The sequence below is a fragment of the Solea solea genome, chromosome 8, assembly GCF_958295425.1.
Source record: "Solea solea chromosome 8, fSolSol10.1, whole genome shotgun sequence".
Classification (NCBI taxonomy): Eukaryota; Metazoa; Chordata; class Actinopteri; order Pleuronectiformes; family Soleidae; genus Solea; species Solea solea.
In genome coordinates this window covers 18,963,454-18,984,844 of record NC_081141.1, presented here as the reverse complement: position 1 = coordinate 18,984,844, position 21,391 = coordinate 18,963,454, and the positions used below count along the sequence as shown (strand labels likewise).

General features: G+C 40.5%; 2 protein-coding genes across 4 annotated transcripts in view; one reads left to right on the top strand and one right to left on the bottom strand.

Moving 5' to 3' along the window:
* bmpr1ba (bone morphogenetic protein receptor, type IBa) overlaps positions 1 to 12,055 on the top strand; it is a 66,744-nt gene extending 54,689 nt beyond the window's left edge. Inside the window, exons 4-13 of the mRNA XM_058637040.1 lie at positions 4,265 to 4,427; positions 5,123 to 5,222; positions 6,031 to 6,133; positions 6,918 to 7,014; positions 7,123 to 7,261; positions 8,155 to 8,347; positions 9,896 to 10,193; positions 10,346 to 10,521; positions 10,862 to 10,992; positions 11,084 to 12,055. Of these exons, the coding sequence (XP_058493023.1) occupies positions 4,265 to 4,427; positions 5,123 to 5,222; positions 6,031 to 6,133; positions 6,918 to 7,014; positions 7,123 to 7,261; positions 8,155 to 8,347; positions 9,896 to 10,193; positions 10,346 to 10,521; positions 10,862 to 10,992; positions 11,084 to 11,209 (1,526 nt within the window). The 3' untranslated portion in view covers positions 11,210 to 12,055. The remainder of the gene's footprint in view (positions 1 to 4,264; positions 4,428 to 5,122; positions 5,223 to 6,030; positions 6,134 to 6,917; positions 7,015 to 7,122; positions 7,262 to 8,154; positions 8,348 to 9,895; positions 10,194 to 10,345; positions 10,522 to 10,861; positions 10,993 to 11,083) is intronic.
* A 1,813-nt stretch (positions 12,056 to 13,868) lies between these two features.
* Positions 13,869 to 21,391, bottom strand: part of unc5ca (unc-5 netrin receptor Ca) — a 206,857-nt gene continuing 199,334 nt past the window's right edge. For all 3 annotated transcript variants that reach the window (XM_058637038.1, XM_058637037.1, XM_058637039.1), the window contains 2 exons: positions 20,041 to 20,219; positions 13,869 to 17,426 (listed from right to left, as the gene is read on the bottom strand). In XM_058637038.1, the coding sequence (XP_058493021.1) occupies positions 17,264 to 17,426; positions 20,041 to 20,219 (342 nt within the window). In that variant the 3' untranslated portion in view covers positions 13,869 to 17,263. The remainder of the gene's footprint in view (positions 17,427 to 20,040; positions 20,220 to 21,391) is intronic.

Sequence of the window (21,391 nt, the reverse complement as noted above, 5' to 3'; positions counted from 1 at the left end):
GAGCCTTTCGTGTTTTTTTGGGAGGGTTGCGGGGGCCACAGTTGTTAATTGCGTGTTGACAGTGGCCCCTATTTCCTGCCATCAAGTCTGAAAAAGCCTATACGGGAGACCTGAAAGCGCATACTGGTATCTGAAAGGTCATTTTAGTGAAAGAGCTTCCAAACAATTATGGTGTCAGTGAAGTGCCGGGAAAATTGACCAGTTTGGGAGCTCAGATCACTTAGCTTCAGACATGTTTTGACATCGGTGTTACTTAGCAAGGTATTGGGCTGCAACCCTTGTTTTTCTTTTCTTTTTGTGGGACTCGGTTAGATGGGTCACCTCCAGAGTGGGAGGTGGGTGATTAAAATCCTGACCACCATCATCACCGAAGATGTGAAAAATGGTGCCTTCAGACTCTCTGCTTAGCACTGAGCATAATGAGAGAGATAGCAGGAAGTGGGTTTTTCTATGTCTTTTATTAGCTTATAAAAAGAATACAACACTACAATTAAACGACAATTTGCAAAAATAAAACAATGTATCTAAAACTAAAGCTTTATTTTTTTGAATTAAAAAAATGCAGGTGTAGTGACTTAGCAAAATTTCGTGCTGTGGAAACCAGAGATAAGCATTGGCAGGTCATTATGGGGTGTCTGACCCAGTCTTTCATCAGACTGCCTAAACTATAATGACTAAAATAGTCGTTTGTTATCAATAACAGTCCAATTTCTTTATACATTATTAATAAAAGGTTGCCTTATGTCTCTATGCAGTGGATTCATTAGGCTGGGTGATAATATGGTAATGTTATATACTGTGCTAATAAAATAGCATTATCATTTCATTATCTTCATTAAAACAAATCATCTGTCCAGTGTAGAAACACTACGGTCTTACTGAATAATAAGTATACCTTACTCAATGCCTTAACTAGAGACACAACTGTTTTTCTTTCTTTTAAATCCTAACTGCAGCCCATTTTTGAGTTTTGCTTTAAAATGAATGAGAGTGGAAAAGCGAGAATGGAGTCACTATATCAATAATATCAGTCAGATTTTATTACACAGATTCCCTGTTTAATGTGCCTAATATTGCTTTGGTCACGCACCTAAGCCTTGAAGTAGTTTCTGTGTAAGACACATAAAACTTTCTAATTTAGTCTTTCTGACCATCGTCTTTTAACATGTGTATAGACACACAGACACACGTGTGTGTATGTACACAGGAGGAGCTACATATATAGCCAAGGGTCCCAGGTGCAGGATGTGAAAGGCTGTGTGTTTTGTCAGCAGCACCTCACATGACAAACCTCTGGACTCGCATATAAGACGGGGCAGAGACGGTGGAAGATGAGAAGAGCGTGGGGTAAAGAAAGACTTTTATGTCGTGTGAGAGAATGAAGGAAAAAAACGTTGTGGAGACAAAAGGAATCTATAGTTTGCATAGGTTAAGAAAAGGCCACGCTTTTCAGTTTACTGACGGGGCGTATGCAGGACGTAGGCAGAGCAAGAGAGTGATAGAAAGAAGATGGGAGGGACGGGAGGGAGGGAGGGGGGGGGATAAAGCGAAGTAATTGAGTGTGAGGTAGTAGGATGGGAAAAATGAGTGAGGGAGGGCAACAGAGTGAGAGAAGGGGTCAGTGGACTCTGCTCTGTCCCCACTGAGTGCTGCTTAACTGGCCACCAGTTCCCCACAGTTCTGTCACTTCTTATTTGTTAATTCCCCGTTCTTTCCCCCCCTCCCCACTCTTCCTCAGTCCTTTTCACTCAAATCGGTCACTTGTTAATTTGACCCCTTGAAGCCCCACTGTCTTTCCCTTGCTGTATTGTCAACACGTGAGTGTGTGAGATGCATTTAGAAAGAAATAGGCAGCATGAAAAGGACCTATAATTGAATTCTGGTTTCTTGGTGCGTTGTTTAAATCTTTACAGTTGCATTACCTGGAACTGTCCTTTTTAACTATTTTTATTGTGCAGCTAAATGGATGTTAAAAACAAGTGCACAACTGTTGACAAAGCACATAGTATATTAAAGAGAGAGTGAGAGAGTGAGTGTGTGCATGTGCATACATTTCCAGGCCGCTGTGTGGTAATGCATGTGTGTGTGTGTGTGTGTTAGTGTTTTTACATTAGGGAACCGTTTATCCCCGGAGGAAGCTCTTTGATGTTTCGTGAACGACAGCTGAGCTCAGATGAAAGAGAGGATACAACCCATTATCTCATGTTTGACTGACAGTCCGTAACCACCCTGAAAAATCCACTGCGCATTTCCAAGTTTCCATCTGATCCTGTGTGTTTCTGCAGTGACTATCTTTGCTGTATGTTTACTTTACTCTGTGTAAGTCAAAGTCACATTATACTCCACCATAAAGACATAAAAGTAACTTATTATATAGTCATAACAATTATATCAATAATTATTCATTCATGATGCAGCACCTTGTCATTTGCTCATAAGTTTCCTGTGTGTTTTCCCCAACTGTCACCCTGAAAAGTGCTATTATATAGAAATTTGTCACAATATTACAACAAAAAGACCCTTTTACAGTAGTTCTGTCCCCTTTGTGTAGTAATTGCACAGTGCGTTTGTGAAAGACTGCAGGGCCTGTGAGAAACCCAGGTGTTTCACATATTAAAAAAGTTTCTATAAATTCCGTGCGTCAGATGTTTCTGGTTCTTGCTGGACTGTTGTGGTGCAGACAAGTGTGCGCACAATAAAGCTGTCGCGCCAGAAGTGCTTGCTGGGATTGACCACGCGAGTGAGGAAGAAAACATTGCCAGAGAATATTGAGACATCATGCTGTATCACAAATTTAGCGAAGATGTGGACTTCTTGTGTGGTTAGATGAACCTATTTTTAATGATGCGTAAATGCTGAACACCTATATTTCCCTTTATCCCCTAAAGATTAGAAGAGGGCAGTAGTAATTCAACTTTTAACTTATATTAGTAAAGTTATATAAAGTAAAGTGTATATATATATATTCTAGTAAAAACACACTGTTGGTGCAGTATGTGCTCCCTTTTACACATTTTCTGTGTTCATTCTCAGTTGTCGTGGAAAAGAGCAGAAATGACTGTAACGGGAGAAACAGATTCTGTATCTGCTATTAGTTTTTGGTTTTTTTTTACCCAGAGAGGAAGGACTCATGTTTATTTTGGACGATCTCCGCTCGCAGCTGTTAAGCATCTGGCCCCAATGATCATGCGAGAGTGAATGAAATTCTTAAAAGCCAGGAAGTAAAGACACTTCCGTGATCCCCTTTTTTTCCCCCTCAAGTGACAAACAGGTGCCCTTTTGAAATAGGATAACTGGGGAATAAGAGCTTCCTCCTAGTTCTTGGGAGCTGTATTGGTTGTAAGAGTAAAAAACATCTGCTGTGGGGGGGGGGATACATTTCAAAATATCAGGTGTTTGAGCTCAGTTTTCTTCCTTTCCCCCCTTATTTTACATTTATCACCAGTTATACATGTTTTTCATTCAATAAATTCTACGTCCTTTACGCTGCAGTGAGTTGGATCGTGTTTTGAGTTCATTCCGCCAGCTCATGTGGAACAGATTTATGATGTAAATACAGAGTCGATATTACATTTGCCATTTTGGCTCTAACCTCGTCATCACTCCCCCCTGCAAGCAGACACTGAGACTGGGAAGTAAAGGTATTTAAGGGAGTGCTGGCTTCACCAACAGAAGCAGTGGTCGGAATGATAGTAAACTGGATTATTCCATCAAAACGCACATGCCGAAGAACGCGATACATTTACAGTTGAAAGAAAACTGTATGAATTCCCCTCTCAGTTGCCTTCAGGTTGAGACTGTCAGTAAGAGAACAAAGCCAAGAAACTCCTTCAGAGTACACGTCGTCTTCTGGAGTCCTGACATTAACAGCGGTGGTGCTGGTGCTGGTGGTTATAGAAAACAACTGCGGCGTTAACAGCAGTGGTTGCAAACGAGTGCATCAAGAGGGTCATCGCCGTCGGGTCAGGTTATTGACAGTTTAACAGCACCTTAATGGAAAGGGTGTGGTGGATCCTGTGTATCGGAGCCAATCAATCACTGCCAATAGAGATGTCTGCCTGAACAAGCTCAGTGCGTTTGAACATGTTCCATCAAATATTGAACGCGAGAGATATTTTATCTTCCACCTCAATCACAATATACCTTTTGATCAACTTGGCAAGATTCACGTATAATGTAACATCTAGGTCTGGCTGTAGCGATGCTGGCGCCGTGCTCCTGCCACTAATTTGCTCCTATTTTCCTTCTTTTTTTTGTTTTACAGGCAACATATTGGACAGCATGCTGCTAAGAGCATCCAGTAAGGAAGCGGGGGAGAGTGGGAAGGAGACGAGTGGCAGCGCAGCCCCGGCCTTGTCCTCCCAAAGACTACTGTGGTGTCACTGTTATCACCACTGTCCAGAAGATTCCACCAACAACACGTGCAGGTAAAGGGAGGAGACGCACACATTTTATATGGAGATGCTTTGGGTCAGTAGTAAAGTAAGTCGTCTTCCACCTGGAGCGTCTGGGGCTTGATCCCACGCGTCTACACGCTGACGTGTCCCTGGGCAAGGCACTTAACCCCAAGTTGCTCCCGACATGTGTGTCAGCAGTGTGTGAATGGGTATAACAGATGTGTTGCACATAGTTGCGTCGCATGAAGGTGTATGTGTAGTGTGTAGAGGCCCTTCATGTTGTCGTCAATGCTCGCAAAGCGTTTTTTATGATTAGAGGCCATTTAAATACAGATCGTTAGACGTGCACACAATTGAGAGCTATTGCAGTTCACGTCCGATGCACAAGGATGAAAATAGCAGCGTGTGCTTTTCAGCGCGTCGTTTGATACTCGGGGCGCCAAAGAAGTAGGTCAATCTTTGTCAACTCTGGAATAAACTTTGAACCACCGTCATCCAGACAAAGCTCCTTAATCAGACGGAATTGATGAATTATATAATGTACCCAGACACTGTGAGTTTATTTTCTTTTCTTTTTTACCCACAAAGTAAAAACAGACTGGACAGAAGTGCAACCGTACACTGCAGCGTCTTCTGTGCATGTTTAGATGTTGTATGTGACATCGACTCTTGTTAAGTTATATAAAAAAAAAGAGATTCTACACATTCCAAACCTTGTTTTCCAGGACTGATGGCTACTGTTTTACCTTGGTGGAGGAGGAGGGAGGCGTACCGGTCCAGACTGCAGGTTGCCTGGGACTGGTCGGGTCCGAGTTTCAGTGCCGGGTATGTGACTCACTGCATAACCTGTCTCTTCTATTTTTTCATTTTTTCCAAAGGATTTTCTTCATTTATATTTAGTTCATGCTCGGGCTGGGTAAAAAAAAAAAAAAATCTTCTGATTCATAACAATTTTGTGATGTCAAGTCATAAAATCCTTGGATTGGTCTTTCAATATATGCCATTTCCTGTCCACAAATCTCACAAGATTATCAAAATTGATATCGGAGTAGCTCAGCTGAGTCCGCAGATTTGTTTGTTACTTTACTGTCTATGACGGAAAGACCCAGAAATACTTCCATACACCGCTTTTCACATGCTTTGGTGTCAGGATTGTTGCTCAGAAGCACAGTTTTAGTTAGTCTGTGTCCTCAGTGGTCAACTCAAAACGTCACTGATGAGCTAAGAGGACATGGCTGCGCTCACAGCGCCCTCTGCTGGTCAACTTGTTAAGGATATTGGATATTTTGAACTAGAGCAGGTGGAGAGTTTGAATGATCATCTACAGGTGAGCTGTAGAGCTGCACTGTGTGGTAATAAATGAATTATGTGATTAAATCTCTTCCATAATCAAGCAAATTTGGTATGGAAACTGAAATATCGGTATTGAATCAAAGCGAAAATTGACTCAAATCACAATCTTGTGGATAAACAGCGATGCCCAGCCCGACTTAATGTCTGTAAACGTAAAAAGAAAGTACGTAGTTTTTGAGAAACCAACATTTTAAGATTGTTAATATCATGCTCCAAATCAGCAAATCATTGTGGCACCAAAGAAAAAGCGAGGACTAAAATGAACTTCTCTTCCTTTCAGGACACATGGAACTCGCGTCAGAGAAGATCGCTAGAGTGCTGCACAGACCAGGACTACTGTAACAGGAATCTGCACCCGACACTGCCGCCGCTCAAGCCACCTCGTAAGATCATATGTCCACTCTCATCCCTCCACAACACTAGGAAGACATTAAAGAGCCGCTTGTTCTCCAGTTGGCAGGTGACAGGGACAGCGTTGCAGGTGACAGTGATATGGTCAGGGCCAAGAACTGTGACCGATGGTGTTACAGCACACGTGATAAACAGATAGAGGTATCATGAGCCGGTGCCGGTGTCAGACCTCTGAAGTGACGGCGACAGTAGGGGAGGTATTGTCACTCAGGCACGCCGAAGCTACGGTGTCTCCGCTGTGTGTATACAACACTGTTCTCTGTCGGCCTGTGTGTTCCAGAGACTGTAAACCTAGATTCCCAGGGAAATCGCAAGCCCCAGCATGTACCGAGGGGCGGACTCATCAATCTGAAACCCTATCATAGCAGATCAGGAGGAGAATTAATCGACTAGACTAATAAAGGCTTCTTTTCACTGTTGACTGGAGCCTTGAGGGAAAACAGTGTGTGCCAGAAGAGAGTGAAAAATTGACGACTGAAAAGTGATTTGTATTTGATTTACTGTGCATTGGTTCTTTGGAGTGACCCATTTCTTAATATTTTCTCCATTACTTCAGAATGTTTTAAAAGAATAAAAATAATATAAATAGATTGACACACAGTGTAGAGTATGTGAATAATGTTTGGGGATTCCTGAAATAATTTCCTGACATTCTTCTTTATTTTGCCTCCACATCCCTCCCTTCTTTTTGTTTCCGTCTTTATTTTCTGTCCGTCCATGTCGCCCTCTTTTCCCCCCTCTGTCCACCCTCTCCAGTCTATGGAGATGGAAAGATCCACCACATGGCCTTGTTGATCTCAGTCACCGTTTGCAGCATTATACTGGCCGTCATCATCGTCTTCTGCTACTTCAGGTAACGCCACCAAACTCCTCAGGAGTCCTAACATTATCCCAGTTTAGTGTAGCATTTATAATGCACATTTTACTTCACTTAAAAGAACGTGTGCTGAATAATTTACAGGTATAAGCGGCAGGAGTCCCGTCCACTGTACACTATTGGTCTAGAGCACGATGAGACGTACATTCCCCCGGGAGAATCGCTGAAGGACCTGATAGAGCAGTCACAAAGCTCTGGCTCAGGATCAGGCCTCCCTCTACTGGTGAGATACCCACATCACAGCCAATCGCCTGTTAAATCCAAAAGATGCTTCATGGAGGCTTCACAGTACATGCCCCTGACATCATCACTGGTTAGGTTTTTAACGATGGCCTGGAAGTGCAAACCATTATTACGAAAGGTGAAACACTTTTAAGAAGCTTGAGACAAATTTATTTTTTCAGAACATGACACACATTTACAAATCAACAAAACTCAAAAAATCAAAAATCAACTAATTCTAATGGAAAGGCAAAACTTACAAATGCTTTTCCGCTATAAACAAAAGACACATGAACCAGTTACCAGCTGACCGGACAGTTATACACAACATAGCACCACTTCCTTTCAACCTGGCTTTCAAAATAAGAGCCACTGACTTTGTCTTTCTACTCCTTCTTCGATCAAACTTTTGCCATAACGATCACTGTATTCGTTAATTCTATAAAATAAAATAAACGTTTTAATGTCATTCCCCAAGCCTTGTCTTGACAGTTTGTATGTTAAATATTATGTGTCTTATTGTCCTAAAAGAATTTATCACGTCTGGGTCACCTGTAGTATTTGGTGCATCTCCTTTCTGTAAGAATTTGTTTTGGGATTTGTCAAAGTGTTTTTTTTTATTTGTACATTTCTTTTCAAAAATTTAAATTTGTCTCAAGTTTTATAAAAGGGTTTCACCTTTTGTAATAATGGTTTGCACTTCCAGGCCACCGTAGATTTTGCTACATTTTGTGAGGTTAATATTTTGAATTTCATATATTTGATATAATATCTTTCTTGAAACAATAATAATAATAATATGCTTTCTCCTGCATCACTCATCACATTTAAAATGTGAGGTAAAGGATCTAAAACATGCTGCTGATCCATTTCCTGCTTGTCGCTTCCCTTCAGGTCCAGAGAACGATAGCCAAGCAGATTCAAATGGTGAAGCAGATCGGTAAGGGGAGGTATGGAGAGGTGTGGATGGGCCGGTGGAGAGGAGAGAAGGTGGCGGTGAAAGTCTTTTTCACCACTGAAGAGGCCAGTTGGTTCAGAGAGACTGAAATCTACCAGACCGTCTTAATGAGACATGAGAACATACTGGGTAAGTCTAATGTTTGTCTGTTTAGAGTCATTTTGTCACAAATCTACAGTATCATTATATAAAATCTCACATATGCTGTCTAATGTAGTAGCAGAGTTCCTCAACAATCATGGACTAATGTGATGACTCACCTAGGTTTGGAAAGACAGACAAAGTGGTGTATTGAAGGGTGATTAATTATTCATTTTATGCTCCGGTTTCATCACAAACAAACAAACAAACACACTTTCCGTAGCTGGAGTTTGAGCGTCTCCTTCCTGCCGCACCACACCACCGTCGGCACCACAACAGATCAATTACGGCTCCTCACTTGTGTACTATAACAAATTCTAAAGAAGACGTCCACTGCGAACCGACGCTTGAATAATTAAACACCGCAAGAAGCAGAGTAATTAAATAACGGCGCCAAAGATCACTTGCCAGTTAGCCCAAAGACAAACCTGATGCTGCAGAGCACGTTCCTGAGTTGATGCATGTTTTATTAAAATGTTTCGCTCCAGGGTGAAATCCTTCAAAGCATCCGTTTGATAGGACTAACAGGTAAACAGGTTCTAGTCCTGACAGAGCACAATGAGCAGCGTATATAGACGATATCTGCCTCATCACAACGGGAACAAGCTCCACTAAACGGAACATAACATATGCAGCATTTACACTTAAATCTTACTCAACCTGCAGCCCAAGAACCAAACATTACATCCACCTCAAGCAGTGATAGAAATTGTGTCTTACATTTCCTGTTTTTTCCCCTTTAACTGCTGCTGTTTCTGATTAATCTAGTGTGTTATTCTGGGCTTTTCAAAAACATTTTTTAAATCTAAACAAAAGGATAATTACTCTATGGTGTCTGTGTAGATTTTCGTTCATCCAGGTCTTTGTTGTAGAAAAACACAACTGGATTTAAAGTTCTTCATCACTGACTCGATGTGTTTTGGATTATTACTTTACCACTTTTTTTTTTTACTTTTTTTATTGTCGCTTTGTGTTTGTGTTACTGTTTATATTTGAACCTCTCAGTCATCTTCACAGCGTTTTGTAAAGTACAAACAAACAACAACTGTTTGATTTATTTTCCAAGTTAGTGAGACAAACCTGACACTGTCTAAAGTGATAAGTCTACTTTATTGCTTCATCTAAATTGTACACATCCTCTAGTCATAGTTAAACACACATTTTAAGCTCTGACACTTCAAGACACAATTGTATAATATTTGTATCTATTATCTTATGATGGTGTTTCAGATGCTTTTCATTGTATTCAGTTCCACAAAATCAGTCCAGTATGGTCCCAGTATCACTGTTCATGAACGATTCTGACTAGTTTAAAAAAAAAGGAAGAAGAAGAAGGTGAACAAATGATTAATCTATAACATAAAAGTGGTCTTTTCTGCTACGACTGAAATCTACACACACACACAGGTTCAAAGTGAAGATGAAACAGGACCATGTTTCCATAATTACTGGAGCAAAAGTCAGTGATGTGGACGTTTACTCTCCTTGGACTTCGATGCCTGTTAACGCCATTCTCTCTCCGACCTCCACTCACAGGTTTTATTGCCGCCGATATTAAAGGAACTGGCTCTTGGACGCAGCTCTACCTTATCACGGACTACCACGAAAATGGCTCCTTGTACGACTACCTCAAATCAACCACTCTAGACAATAAAGCCATGCTGCGACTGGCCTACTCGTCCGTCTCGGGCCTGTGTCACCTCCACACAGAGATCTTTGGCACCCAGGGAAAACCTGCCATCGCTCACAGAGACCTGAAGAGTAAGAACATCCTGGTGAAAAGGAACGGCACGTGCTGTATCGCTGACCTCGGACTGGCGGTCAAGTTCATCAGGTGAGGACGTCAGAAACCTGTGCTGTTATTGACGGTGATTGACAGAGTTCAAGCTCTGCTGGCGGCTTGGAAATCAAAGTGTCTTCAAACGATTCCTTAAAAAGGAATTGATCTTTAATTTAAAGCTATTGCTTTGATCTCTGACTTTGCAGTGACACCAACGAGGTCGACATCCCTCCGAACACCAGAGTTGGAACAAAGCGGTACATGCCTCCAGAGGTTCTGGAAGAGACTTTGAACAGAAGTCATTTTCAGTCGTACATCATGGCTGACATGTACAGCTTTGGGCTCATTCTTTGGGAGATCGCTCGGCGTTGTGTCTCAGGAGGTAAATATACAGTGTGCTTCTTTCCTTTTGGACAAAATCATCACTGTAGTATGAATATTGAAGTGAAAGTTATTGTATTTTAAATAGCATTGAAAGTTACATTTGTGGGATTTTATGTGACAGAATGAGGGCTGTCAAAGTTAACTCAGCCCGAGGTTTCGATTGGCACTTGGTAGGCCTGAGTTTATAGGCCTGAGTCTCTTTGAAACCACATTGCTCTATGTGTGGTTCTGTGTTTAAAAGGGAAAACATACAATTAAACAATGGTGTCTGAAATGCACACATTTCAAAATCTGTGGACAGCCCTCGACAGAATGAATCAAATTTGTCTTTAACGCAGGAATCCTTGAGGAGTACCAGTTGCCATACCATGAGTCGGTTCCCACAGACCCCTCGTATGAAGACATGAGAGAGGTGGTCTGCATCAAGAGACTACGACCGTCCTTTCCTAATCGATGGACCAGCGACGAGGTAAAGTGCACAAACGTGTAAATGCCATACTGCAATTCACAAACCCCTCGGACGAGTGACCCGTGTAACGTGCGTCTGTTTACACCCTCAGTGCTTGAGACAGATGGGGAAGCTGATGTCAGAATGCTGGGCCCACAACCCGGCCTCACGCCTCACCGCCCTGCGGGTCAAAAAGACACTTGCCAAGATGTCCGAGTCACAGGATATCAAGCTGTGAGCGGCCAGGTGTGTGTTTACGCACACACAGAGAAAGGGCACTAACAATCACACTGGCACTGGTTTAGGCCATACAAACCTTTTTAGTCCCCCCTCCCTCCCCTCCCCTCCCCCTGGGGAAAATGGAGGCGGGACGAGTGAGAAGGTCACTTTGGAGATCACAGACTTTTGAGCGTAGGTGCCAATAACTCTGCAACCCAAATCTCTCCCGATTAAATAAACAAACAAATAAATAAATAAATAAATAATGGTGGTCACAGAAGATGAGACAATCTCACACCGGATGTATTTATGTATACTGCAGGCTCCTGTTTACACGCTCCAAAGGCTGTGGTTAAAGAGACTTGAGTTGGACTGAGATAGAGGAACAGGCTACTGACCAGTGAGTGCATGTATATTATATCACTGCTTTCTGTGAAAGCTGCCCTACCTGTAGATGAAGGTCTGATTGACAGAACTGAAGGGACGTAATTAACGGCAATCTGTTATTGCTGCACGACACCTCCTTTCTAAACCCCTCCCCCCCCCACACACCCACACACACACACACACACACACACACACACTACTGGCTTTATATCGTAATTGGATTATAAACCCATTTGTTCCCCCCCCCCTCACTCTTAAATAGCTTTTTTTGTTGTGGGACTGACACAGTACGACACGATGTGACAGGACAGAGGCGCTGAACGCTTTGTTTATGCTGGTAGCGTTTGTAGACACTGAAGAAAGGCATACCTGTATTTTTTGTGTTGTGACGAGCTATGGAAGTGTGTTTATCATGTAAAACTTAAACTCGTTGAGACTTTATTTGAAAAAAATAAAAATAAAATAAAAATGAACTCTTTATGTGTCCAAATAAATTCTGTATTGAGGCCTTTGTGTCTCCTTGTGCACAAGAACTTGACGCTTGATATTGATAGAAGTGGAACGGTGCCACCTGTAGGCGCTCCACCGCAATTACAGGAAGGAGGACCCGCTTTATGATGTAGTGATGTTGTAAATGTGTGGAATTGTTTGCTAACTTTTGTTAGTCCAGGAGCACCACGATTCATTTATTATGGAGGATTTTGTTTTTTTATCCAATAATACAGCGTGGTAACAAGGCTGATGAAAGATTTTATTTTTAGGCAGCCGGAGCAGACACCCTTCATTTAAAACATAACATTTACACAGTGTTGTTCGTCTTTCACACCATTTCAAGGTCACCTGACCACCACAGAGCCTCATACATGTCATTTACTGCATATGTTGAAGTCTGTCACACTCAAAATCATCAAAGAAACCCATCACTTTGCTCCTATCGTATGAATCTCTCCTGCTTCAGTGCTCATTTATTTAATTTCTGACCCCTTTCATCATCAGTTAGCAGACAGCTTTCATACTGGTCTTCCAGCGGATTGGTTTCTCTTAAAAAAAACACAAAAAAAACCGTCTCTTTTTAAAGGAATACTTCACCGATTTTTTTAAAATTGTGCTTCCCTCCCCTACGCTGAGTGAAATGGTGCGTCATTTGACTCAGCGTAGGGCAAACGTCGGTTCAAGGTTTGAAACTACAAACGCCAGTTCCACACTTTTCAGACTCACCCATAAGAGGACGAGACTTCATTCCCAGAATGTAAACATGGTGTCCTCCATCTTTGCTAACAGTTACGCTCACCGGCTCTTGCTCTGCAGAGTAAACTGAGAACAATGATGGAAGGTAGTTTCCAAACTGATATGGCTGCGAGGGAAAAGACCTGCATTTCGGTGAAAACTCGAGGCCAGCTGGTGGCCCTCCGGTTTTTGTTTTGTATTTTTATATTTATTATATTATTAATTCCTCACAGGGATTTGTGTGTTAACATAACTAGTGCTGTCTGCTTCGAAGCTTGAGACAGTGACTCTCGTGGGGCAGCGAGCGCAGTGCATTCTGGGAGTTGTTGTCGTTCATCTATGAGCCAAAATTACAAAATTAATGTGAAATATTATTTCACATTTCGACTACATAGATGACCCAGTTTTAATAGACGGTGAAATATTCCTTTAATTAAGCTTTTGTAAAAACCCTTCAGATGTCAGTCAATGCATTTTTTGGTTGTTGTTGTCGTCTTCATTGACTCATATTATAGTGTTGGGTTGTGTGTGTGACAGAAGTGTCCTCTCTTTCCTGTCGGGTGTTGTCGCCTTATTTAACCTGTACTTGCGTCGCCTGTGAGAGAAAGTGGTGTAACATAATAAAGTGTTTCACTCATCCACATGGCTGGTGCACAGTTTGTGGCGGCTGAATGAGGAGCATATTAACACGTCACCCTGCTTTTTACTCGTACGGCACGCTCTATATCTTTTCTTTGTTTAAGAAAAAAGAAAAAAGAAAGTGTCATGCCTCATTACAATCCACCCGTGCTGCTGAGCACACAGCATGTTAAACAGTGACAATAAAAGGGATTTTCCGTTTCAATTTCCTCCACTTTGGGACTACTTCATCCAACTGCCATTGACTCTAGAGCCTTAAATGGGGAATTTCACAGAAAGCGAGAGATGTCAAATCAAAAGGACAAACCGCATTCTCCCCCCCCCCGACCACCACCACCACCACCACCGTACAGCACGCGCTGACGAGTAATAAACGACTCCCTGAAACGGTTCGGTTGAAATAAGCCACCAAAGGCACTACATGATTTCAGCATTGCTTATAAATATAATTTATTAATTGTTTTAAAAATTCTTTCTTACAGTTTGTACAGAAAACAATTAGAGGAGATAGAGAGGCAAGCATTCAGCAAGACTGAGCAAGATTCATGAAGCGTGCCAGAATTAGCTAAAATGGACCAACATTACCCTGCACTAATCAAATGAAATCACTCCTTTATAGTAAAATAACAATGCATTTACAGGAACAGCTCTAGTTATAGACTTCTATCGGGATAACCAATGCCAAGTTTGCATAGTAGACACAGCTTTTACAAAAAAGGAAAGAAACTTAAATAAAAAAAAAACCCAAAAAACTTTACACATACAAACTAGTATCTAACGGTACTGTTCTTTTTATGTTCGGAAATTTGCCAAATATAGCTGACAGTACACAACTGTACATACTGTGGATAAAAAATATTTTTTTTTTACACACTTTTGATCTCTTAACACTACTTTTCTTTTGCCGTTTTCACATCATGAGGGAATCACCTGCTGGAGGCCGAAGCGTTCCTCTCCTCATATGGAAACTCTTTTCTTTTTTTTTAACCAGATCAAATTCAGGATGATTTTTCTTTTCTCTGACCGTTAATGACTGAAATCTGCCGTAGATGATCGTGTCGTATGAAAGAAACGTCGTCATTTATTACCTTTGGGTCCACGTTTCCCCTTGTGAAACGTTGAATTGTTTTTTTTAGGCTTGTATCCTCGTAAAAACACGCGCGACTCTTCCCTTTTGATTCCCTCACACCTGACATCAGCGGTTACATTTGAAAACATACAACAACAAAAAAACAAAAAAAACATCCACTCGCGCTCATTTAACCATTTGCACCGTCTTCTAATTTGGTTCTTAAGGCTGTCCAAAATACTAACAAACATATTTTGGGGACGCTGCGTTTGTGTTTTAACACTGGTCCAAAAGGGGGTTTGATTTAACTTTACAACTGATGAACACAGACAAGGGTAAAAAAAATCAATATGAAAATGTGTGTGTGTGTGTGGGCAGATGAAATCTGTCATAAGCAGGCAACATCTGACCTTTTGCACCAGTGTTAATGGAGCCTACTTGGTTTTCTTCGCAGTATCTCCTCTTCATCTCGTTTCATATGGCGTCTCTCCATAGTTCTGAGCACAGATATCCAAACTCTCTCTCTCTCTTTTTTTGGACATGTTACACGCTTCTCATTTGAAACTGAAAGCCACTTAAAAAATAAGGCTTGCACCTTTTTCGTCAGACGTCATCGTCTGTTGGGGTCAGTGCACGGCTCGCGCTTCTTAGCTTTATACAGCCTGCATCGCTATCCTGATTTTTATCCCTAAATTGCAACTATATATATATATATATATATATATATATGCATATATATATATATATATGCATATATATATATGTATATATATACATATATCATTTTATCATATACATGACGCGTTGGAATGTTAGTTGCGGACAGAATACTGAGAACAAAGTTACAGATTTCACCCCACACAGTTCACATCTAATAAAAAAAACCCATCAAAATGGCAACAAACAAAAAAAGTTAATGTAAATAACACAATAAGAATAACAATAATAATAATAAAAAAAAGACAGCACTGAACACAAATGTTATGGTAATACAAGGTCCTTATGATGAATATGGTAATCATATATTTACATGTTTGAGACAATTGAAGAAAAAAAAACAACAAAATGAAAGTGCTTGTTATTCAAAGGCCACTGGATGGTGCTAGTGACCAGCAAAGTCATGGTTGGTGATTATACGTGGCATGGCGTCAGACAGCAGCTGACATCCCCGTGACGATAGGACACAGAATATGCACATTGACGTGAGAACAAATCTGTATATTTGTGTGCAGACTATCACCTGCATTTATGATGTAGTTCATCCATTTTTGCTTCGTCTCTCTCTTTCTCTCTTTCTCTCTACCCTCTGCGTTGGACCCCGTCCAGAAACAAGCCCCGACAGTCCGTCTGTTAGCGACTGGAATTCCCCAACATGCATCGCCAAACAACTCCTCTCTGGGGTCAAACAGAGGAGTAGAAGTTCAACTGGCGGTTTCAGGGTTTGGAGAATTGAATGTGTGTGATATGTGCAGAGAACACAGCATCTGCTGTATACTTGTCTTGCTTCCTGAGCAACAAGATGTCATTTTTATAAATCATTTTAAAACTAAATATGTGTACTTGTACTGTAGTATAAAAAGTAAATAGCAGACGGTCTGCTTCTTTATCTGTTTATCATAAGCTTCATAGTAAATATACCTCAAAACAGACGATTTAACGAATGAAAGTATAAAATTAAATACACATACACTCGAGTTTTTTCTTTTCTTTTACAAAAATGAGATGCGCAAACATTGAAAGTAAAGTGGACAGTGTTTCCTGCGGCCTGCATTATTTCAAATCTTTCCCTTTTTTTATGTTTGTTTGCTCCGAATTTGCGATGTTTTTGTCAGCTGACTTGTTTCTGGTCAGGATCCTTGACTCGCGGTCACGACACAAACTGTCGTTTGCAGGAAAATGATCCACACATATGGACACCAGAATACATAGAGCGTTCCCTAGGAAACTATATCAAGAAAACCAACTGTACTGGCAAACACGTACAGCCAAGGCTCACAGGAGACGAGAGGGATCACTTCTTTATCTCCCCGCTATCTCATTATCTGTTTTCCATTTCCCATTTTCTTTCAGATGATCGCCTGCCAACGTCTCCCATCATTCTATGTTTAGATGTTCCTGTCCCCCCGTAATCAGTTTATCTCCCTTACTTTCTTTCACTCACTCTGTTTCCTCAATCTACCTTTTTCCCCAGTTCACTGTAATCAGTTTAACCCGCTCTCCCTTTAATGATTCTGTTCCATTCCTATAGAGAATTTCAAGGTCGCTACGCTGGTTGTCTTTTGTTTTTTCCCCTTCCTTGTCTTTGTTCCGTATAAAGTAACTGCAAGAGAACAACTTGTGTTACATGAGACAATGTCTTTTGTTGTTGTTGTTGTTGTTGTTAGGCGTGTGTTTTGTTTGTTCCTGATAGACTCTTGTTTGTGTGGTCGTGTTGGTTTATCTCTCTCCTTCGGTCACGTGTGGACACTGCAACATCCCACGAATACACACACACACACACACAGAGAAAAACACACACACATCATTTGCAGCACCAGCTCAAGCCTTCTCGTTCTGTCCGTTACCATGTCGGCATGAGTACCGTGGTATTTAACTGGAGCTCAATCACCATGGCAACAACTTTTCTTTTTCGCTCACATCAAAGTCGTTCATTGCCCTTGCTGCAGCATCAACCGGAGAGAATTCCATGTGTAATCTTCTTCAGAGTTCTGTCACTGTCTGGGCAACCTTTTTTTCTTTTCTTTTGCTTTGTCAATGTTCTGTTGTCATGGAGGCAAGGGTGCCGTCATGGCGACCCATCTCTTCCAGCACAGCGGCCAGTTCATTAAGGCCTCCATCAGGGAAGTGCTGGACCTCCCACAGATCTAAGATCACACCTGTTGGACTGGACTTGGTGGCAAAGTAGTTCAGGTATCTGGGGAAGAAAAGTCAAGATGTGGTAAATATAGACACGCTTCACTCCATGTCACGTGGGAACATCTTTGGGAGTTAAACATTTTAGAATTCATGTTCTTCCAGTCATGGAAATATGACTGAACTAGTATTAACCAACCAATCTATCAAATAATGGACTTAACATATGTCAGAATACACAGAACACACTGAAAATTCAAATCATCATCAAGCTCCATTTCAAATCATTGAAATGGAGCTAGAGCTTCACTTTATATCTACAACAAAAGAAATAAAACCTGAATTGCTACTTATACATATATACATATATGTATTTAAAATTAAAAATGAATTAGATTAGATACATATATGTGTGTACATATACAGTATATATACATATATATGTATATATATATATATATATTTTAAAAAATTAACATTTTGTGTTTTTTTTTTAATTGTAAATCACATTATTATTTCTTGATTACGATGTTAAATTATAGTTATTTACTTGCATTCCTAAACATTAAAAAAATGTTTTAGTTGTGTTTTTTTAGTAGTGAATGATATGCTTAATTAATTTCTAACAACAAAAAATATATTTTTAATTATATATCTATACATATCTATATATGTGTATATACATTACTTAAAACATTACTTAAAACAGACATTGGTGATATTATAATCACCTTAAACACCCTCAAAAATGTATGTATATGTAGCAGGACGTTCATACAAAACAGCGTAGCTAAAAAACACTAAAACATTGTTGAATGTAACCTGAATACTTCTCTAATCTAAACTGTAGATCAGATTTAAGCCTGATTGACGTGTGAGAAGTGAGTGTTCCATTCAAATGTCTTGAAGCAAACAGCACAAAGGTGCAATTTGCAACTTTAGTAGAGTCAAACTATTTTTTTATTTTTTTTTTTAAAGGTGTAAACTCACAGAGACAGAGAGAGAACTGCGTACGTACAATTACAGCCACGGGGGAATAAAGTACACAATGGTGGTAGCCAAGAAGTCTGACGATGAGCCATCTGTGACAAAGATCTCACTGTGGATTTGACGTGGAAAAGCCATCAAATTTGAGTCCCATTGGAATTTGTGTAAAAAAAAAAAGAAAAAAAAAAAAGGGACTTTGTGTTCCTGCGTAAATCCTGTGATTGCACTGTTGGCACACTGTGGTACTGTTTAAACAAACACAAGCATTTATGTAACTCCTCTGCTTCTTTGAGTCACTTCTTCCCTCCTACAGGTCTTCTTTTTATGTGCGTTTCTGTTATTGGAAATATCAACAGAGCCATTTTCTTTACCCCCGTTCTTCCTCTCTCTCTCTCTCTCTCTGTCTGTGTGAATGAGTGAGACAGACGGAGGGAGAGTTTTGAGCATTTGTGAAAGTTATGGGCGACAACGACGCCTGAGTCATACTTTGAAGTCAAACTGACATGTTGTGGCAGTTGCACGAGAGCAGGGAGCAGAAGAGACTTTGTGAGAGCGTTTTTTTTTTTTTTTTTTTATCCCGCTCCCTTTGAAGAGTAGCTTTTAACAGAAATGGGGAAGTAAACAACAATTTGGCTTGCTGTCCATTTCTCAGGAATATTTGGTGCTCAGATTAACAGACTGCATCATGAGCCGGCTGCCAGTTAGGACAATTATGTGCACTTGGGCTCAATTATCCTCTCAATATCTGCCTCTGCTTTGGGAGCCGCAGGTAAATGAACCTCGAGATGAGACTGACTCATCCCGACACACATCTGGAAATAGTGATACTGTGTGAGTGACAACCTATGAGTCAGATACGAATAGAAATAGCATTTTAACCTCTTAGCTTCTATATTGCAGCTTATAGTATTAAATATTATAATAACAATAATAATAATAATAATAATAATAACATAAAATAAAATGTGTTTTTACACTGCTGGCGAATGTCACCGCTGTACTTGTGAGTCGCACTGAGAGCACCAAGTTTGGAGAGTGTACTTTTCACTGCACTTTTCACAATAAGATCCGAAAGAAATCGTCATGTTTTTTTTTTTTTAATCATGGAGACGTAAAAGTTACTGTCGCTAGTTTTCTGTAATGGAGTACGAAGTGAATACATGGTCGTTTTTACACCTAATAGTCCGCTCGACTCGGTGCAATTTTTGGACTCGACTTTCTCACCTCAGTGAAACGAATGGAACCTTTTGAATAACGCATTCCCCTCCTCGCCTGAGGGCGGCGCTGCATCAAGAATTACTGAAGGAGAAGACGAGGCAAACAATGAACAAGAAAAGTCGCTCATCTGTTGGTTAAGGCAGGACAACTCCTGTTTCGGTCGCATAAGAGCTCACAGTGGATTGAAAAGATCACAGTTGTGATATCTCCACGTCTGACCCACGATCCATTTCTCCCGGCTATCGCTCTACACACGTGTATGTTTTTGGAGACCTATGTTTTTCGGTGGACCAGAGTTTGCTTCTTTGGTTGCGCATTAACACTCCACAGACCAACTGGATTTTCCGACAGACAACTTAGGGTTTGATTAAGAAGAGCTGATGTGCTGATGTATTGCTGGAATGGACAAATGTGGCACCTATGCATAAATATCCTTGATAGGTCAGAAGGTAAAGGTGTATGTGTGTCACCTGTCAAGGTTGAGTTTGTGGGCCAGCATCCTCCAGTCATTGCCTCTGGTCTGCGGTGCATCCAGACTTCCACACAGCTTTTGTCTGATGGATAAAGGGATGCGAAAGGCATTGGGCCCCACTAAGGTCGTGATGTTACTTGCAGGATCCATCAGGGACGTGTCTATGCACTGGAGCTCCTGGAAAGACAGAACAGAACTTAGTACTTTGTTTCTTTGAAAAAGTTTTCTTCTTGAAGATTGAAGGTTTTCTGCATATTTGTTGTGTAGATTATAGAACACTAATCACATTAAGTAATTCATATTTCTATTTTTGATGTATTTCCATTTAGTCCTTCTGACTTTTCCTCTGCTGTCAGTCTTGTGTTTGAACAATTGCAGATTAATCTTCTAATTAGTACAAGAGTGAAACAGACACAAAGACCTGCTAGCACACACACACACACACACACACACACACACACACCTACACACGTGCGCACACACACTCTCTCTCCCTTCACTGTCGATCTCTGTCCCTTTCTCATCTGTCATCCTATTAATCTGCCACTCGTAGACTGAAAGGAGGAATCGGTCTAATAAATGTGACCTGACAGAGGGAAACAAACAACAGACACTGTTCATGTGAACGATTACTATTTATTTACTGCTTCTACTTTGCCCCAATTAACACTTTAGTGCATGCAAAGAGATATTTGCCCCTTAATTAAAATAATAAATGTTTTAAATCTAAAGCTGAATATTGGTTTAAATAATGACCTCATGTAATTAATGAGTTAAAATGAGAAAAATTATTAAAAGTTAAACCGTTAGTGTCGTCATCATCAACTCCTTTAAGAAGGTCCTAATTTAGGAGTTGGGGGACATTTCATTATCCACTTCCGAGAAAAGTCACAGAAGCAAATATCACAACTTCATTAGCAGGATATACACTTCACAGGAAGGCTGTGAATGAGAAATGACTCACACAGTTGTCTGGCCTATTTTAGACTGGCAAAGCATGAGAGGAAAAAGCTTCATTTGACTTGAATTCCCTGAGTTATTTTGGCTGCAATTGATGTCAAAAAATAAAGGAAGTTAATTGTCTGCGTTTGTGAACTCTACTAAATATTAGCCAGAAATGTTGGAGAATGTTTAGAAACAGTCTCTTTACGACAGTCTGTGCACCAAAGAGTATTTACAAGATGAGTATCAGCCAATATGTTGTATATGTCTACTTTTTTTTTTTTTACTGTTGCATGTTATATAATGTGGCCTTTTGGGTTCTCTCTGGATATTCCTTGCATTGTCCAACACCTGCAGAATGAGGGTTAAATTAGGTTAAATGGAGACTCTACATAAACCACAGGTGT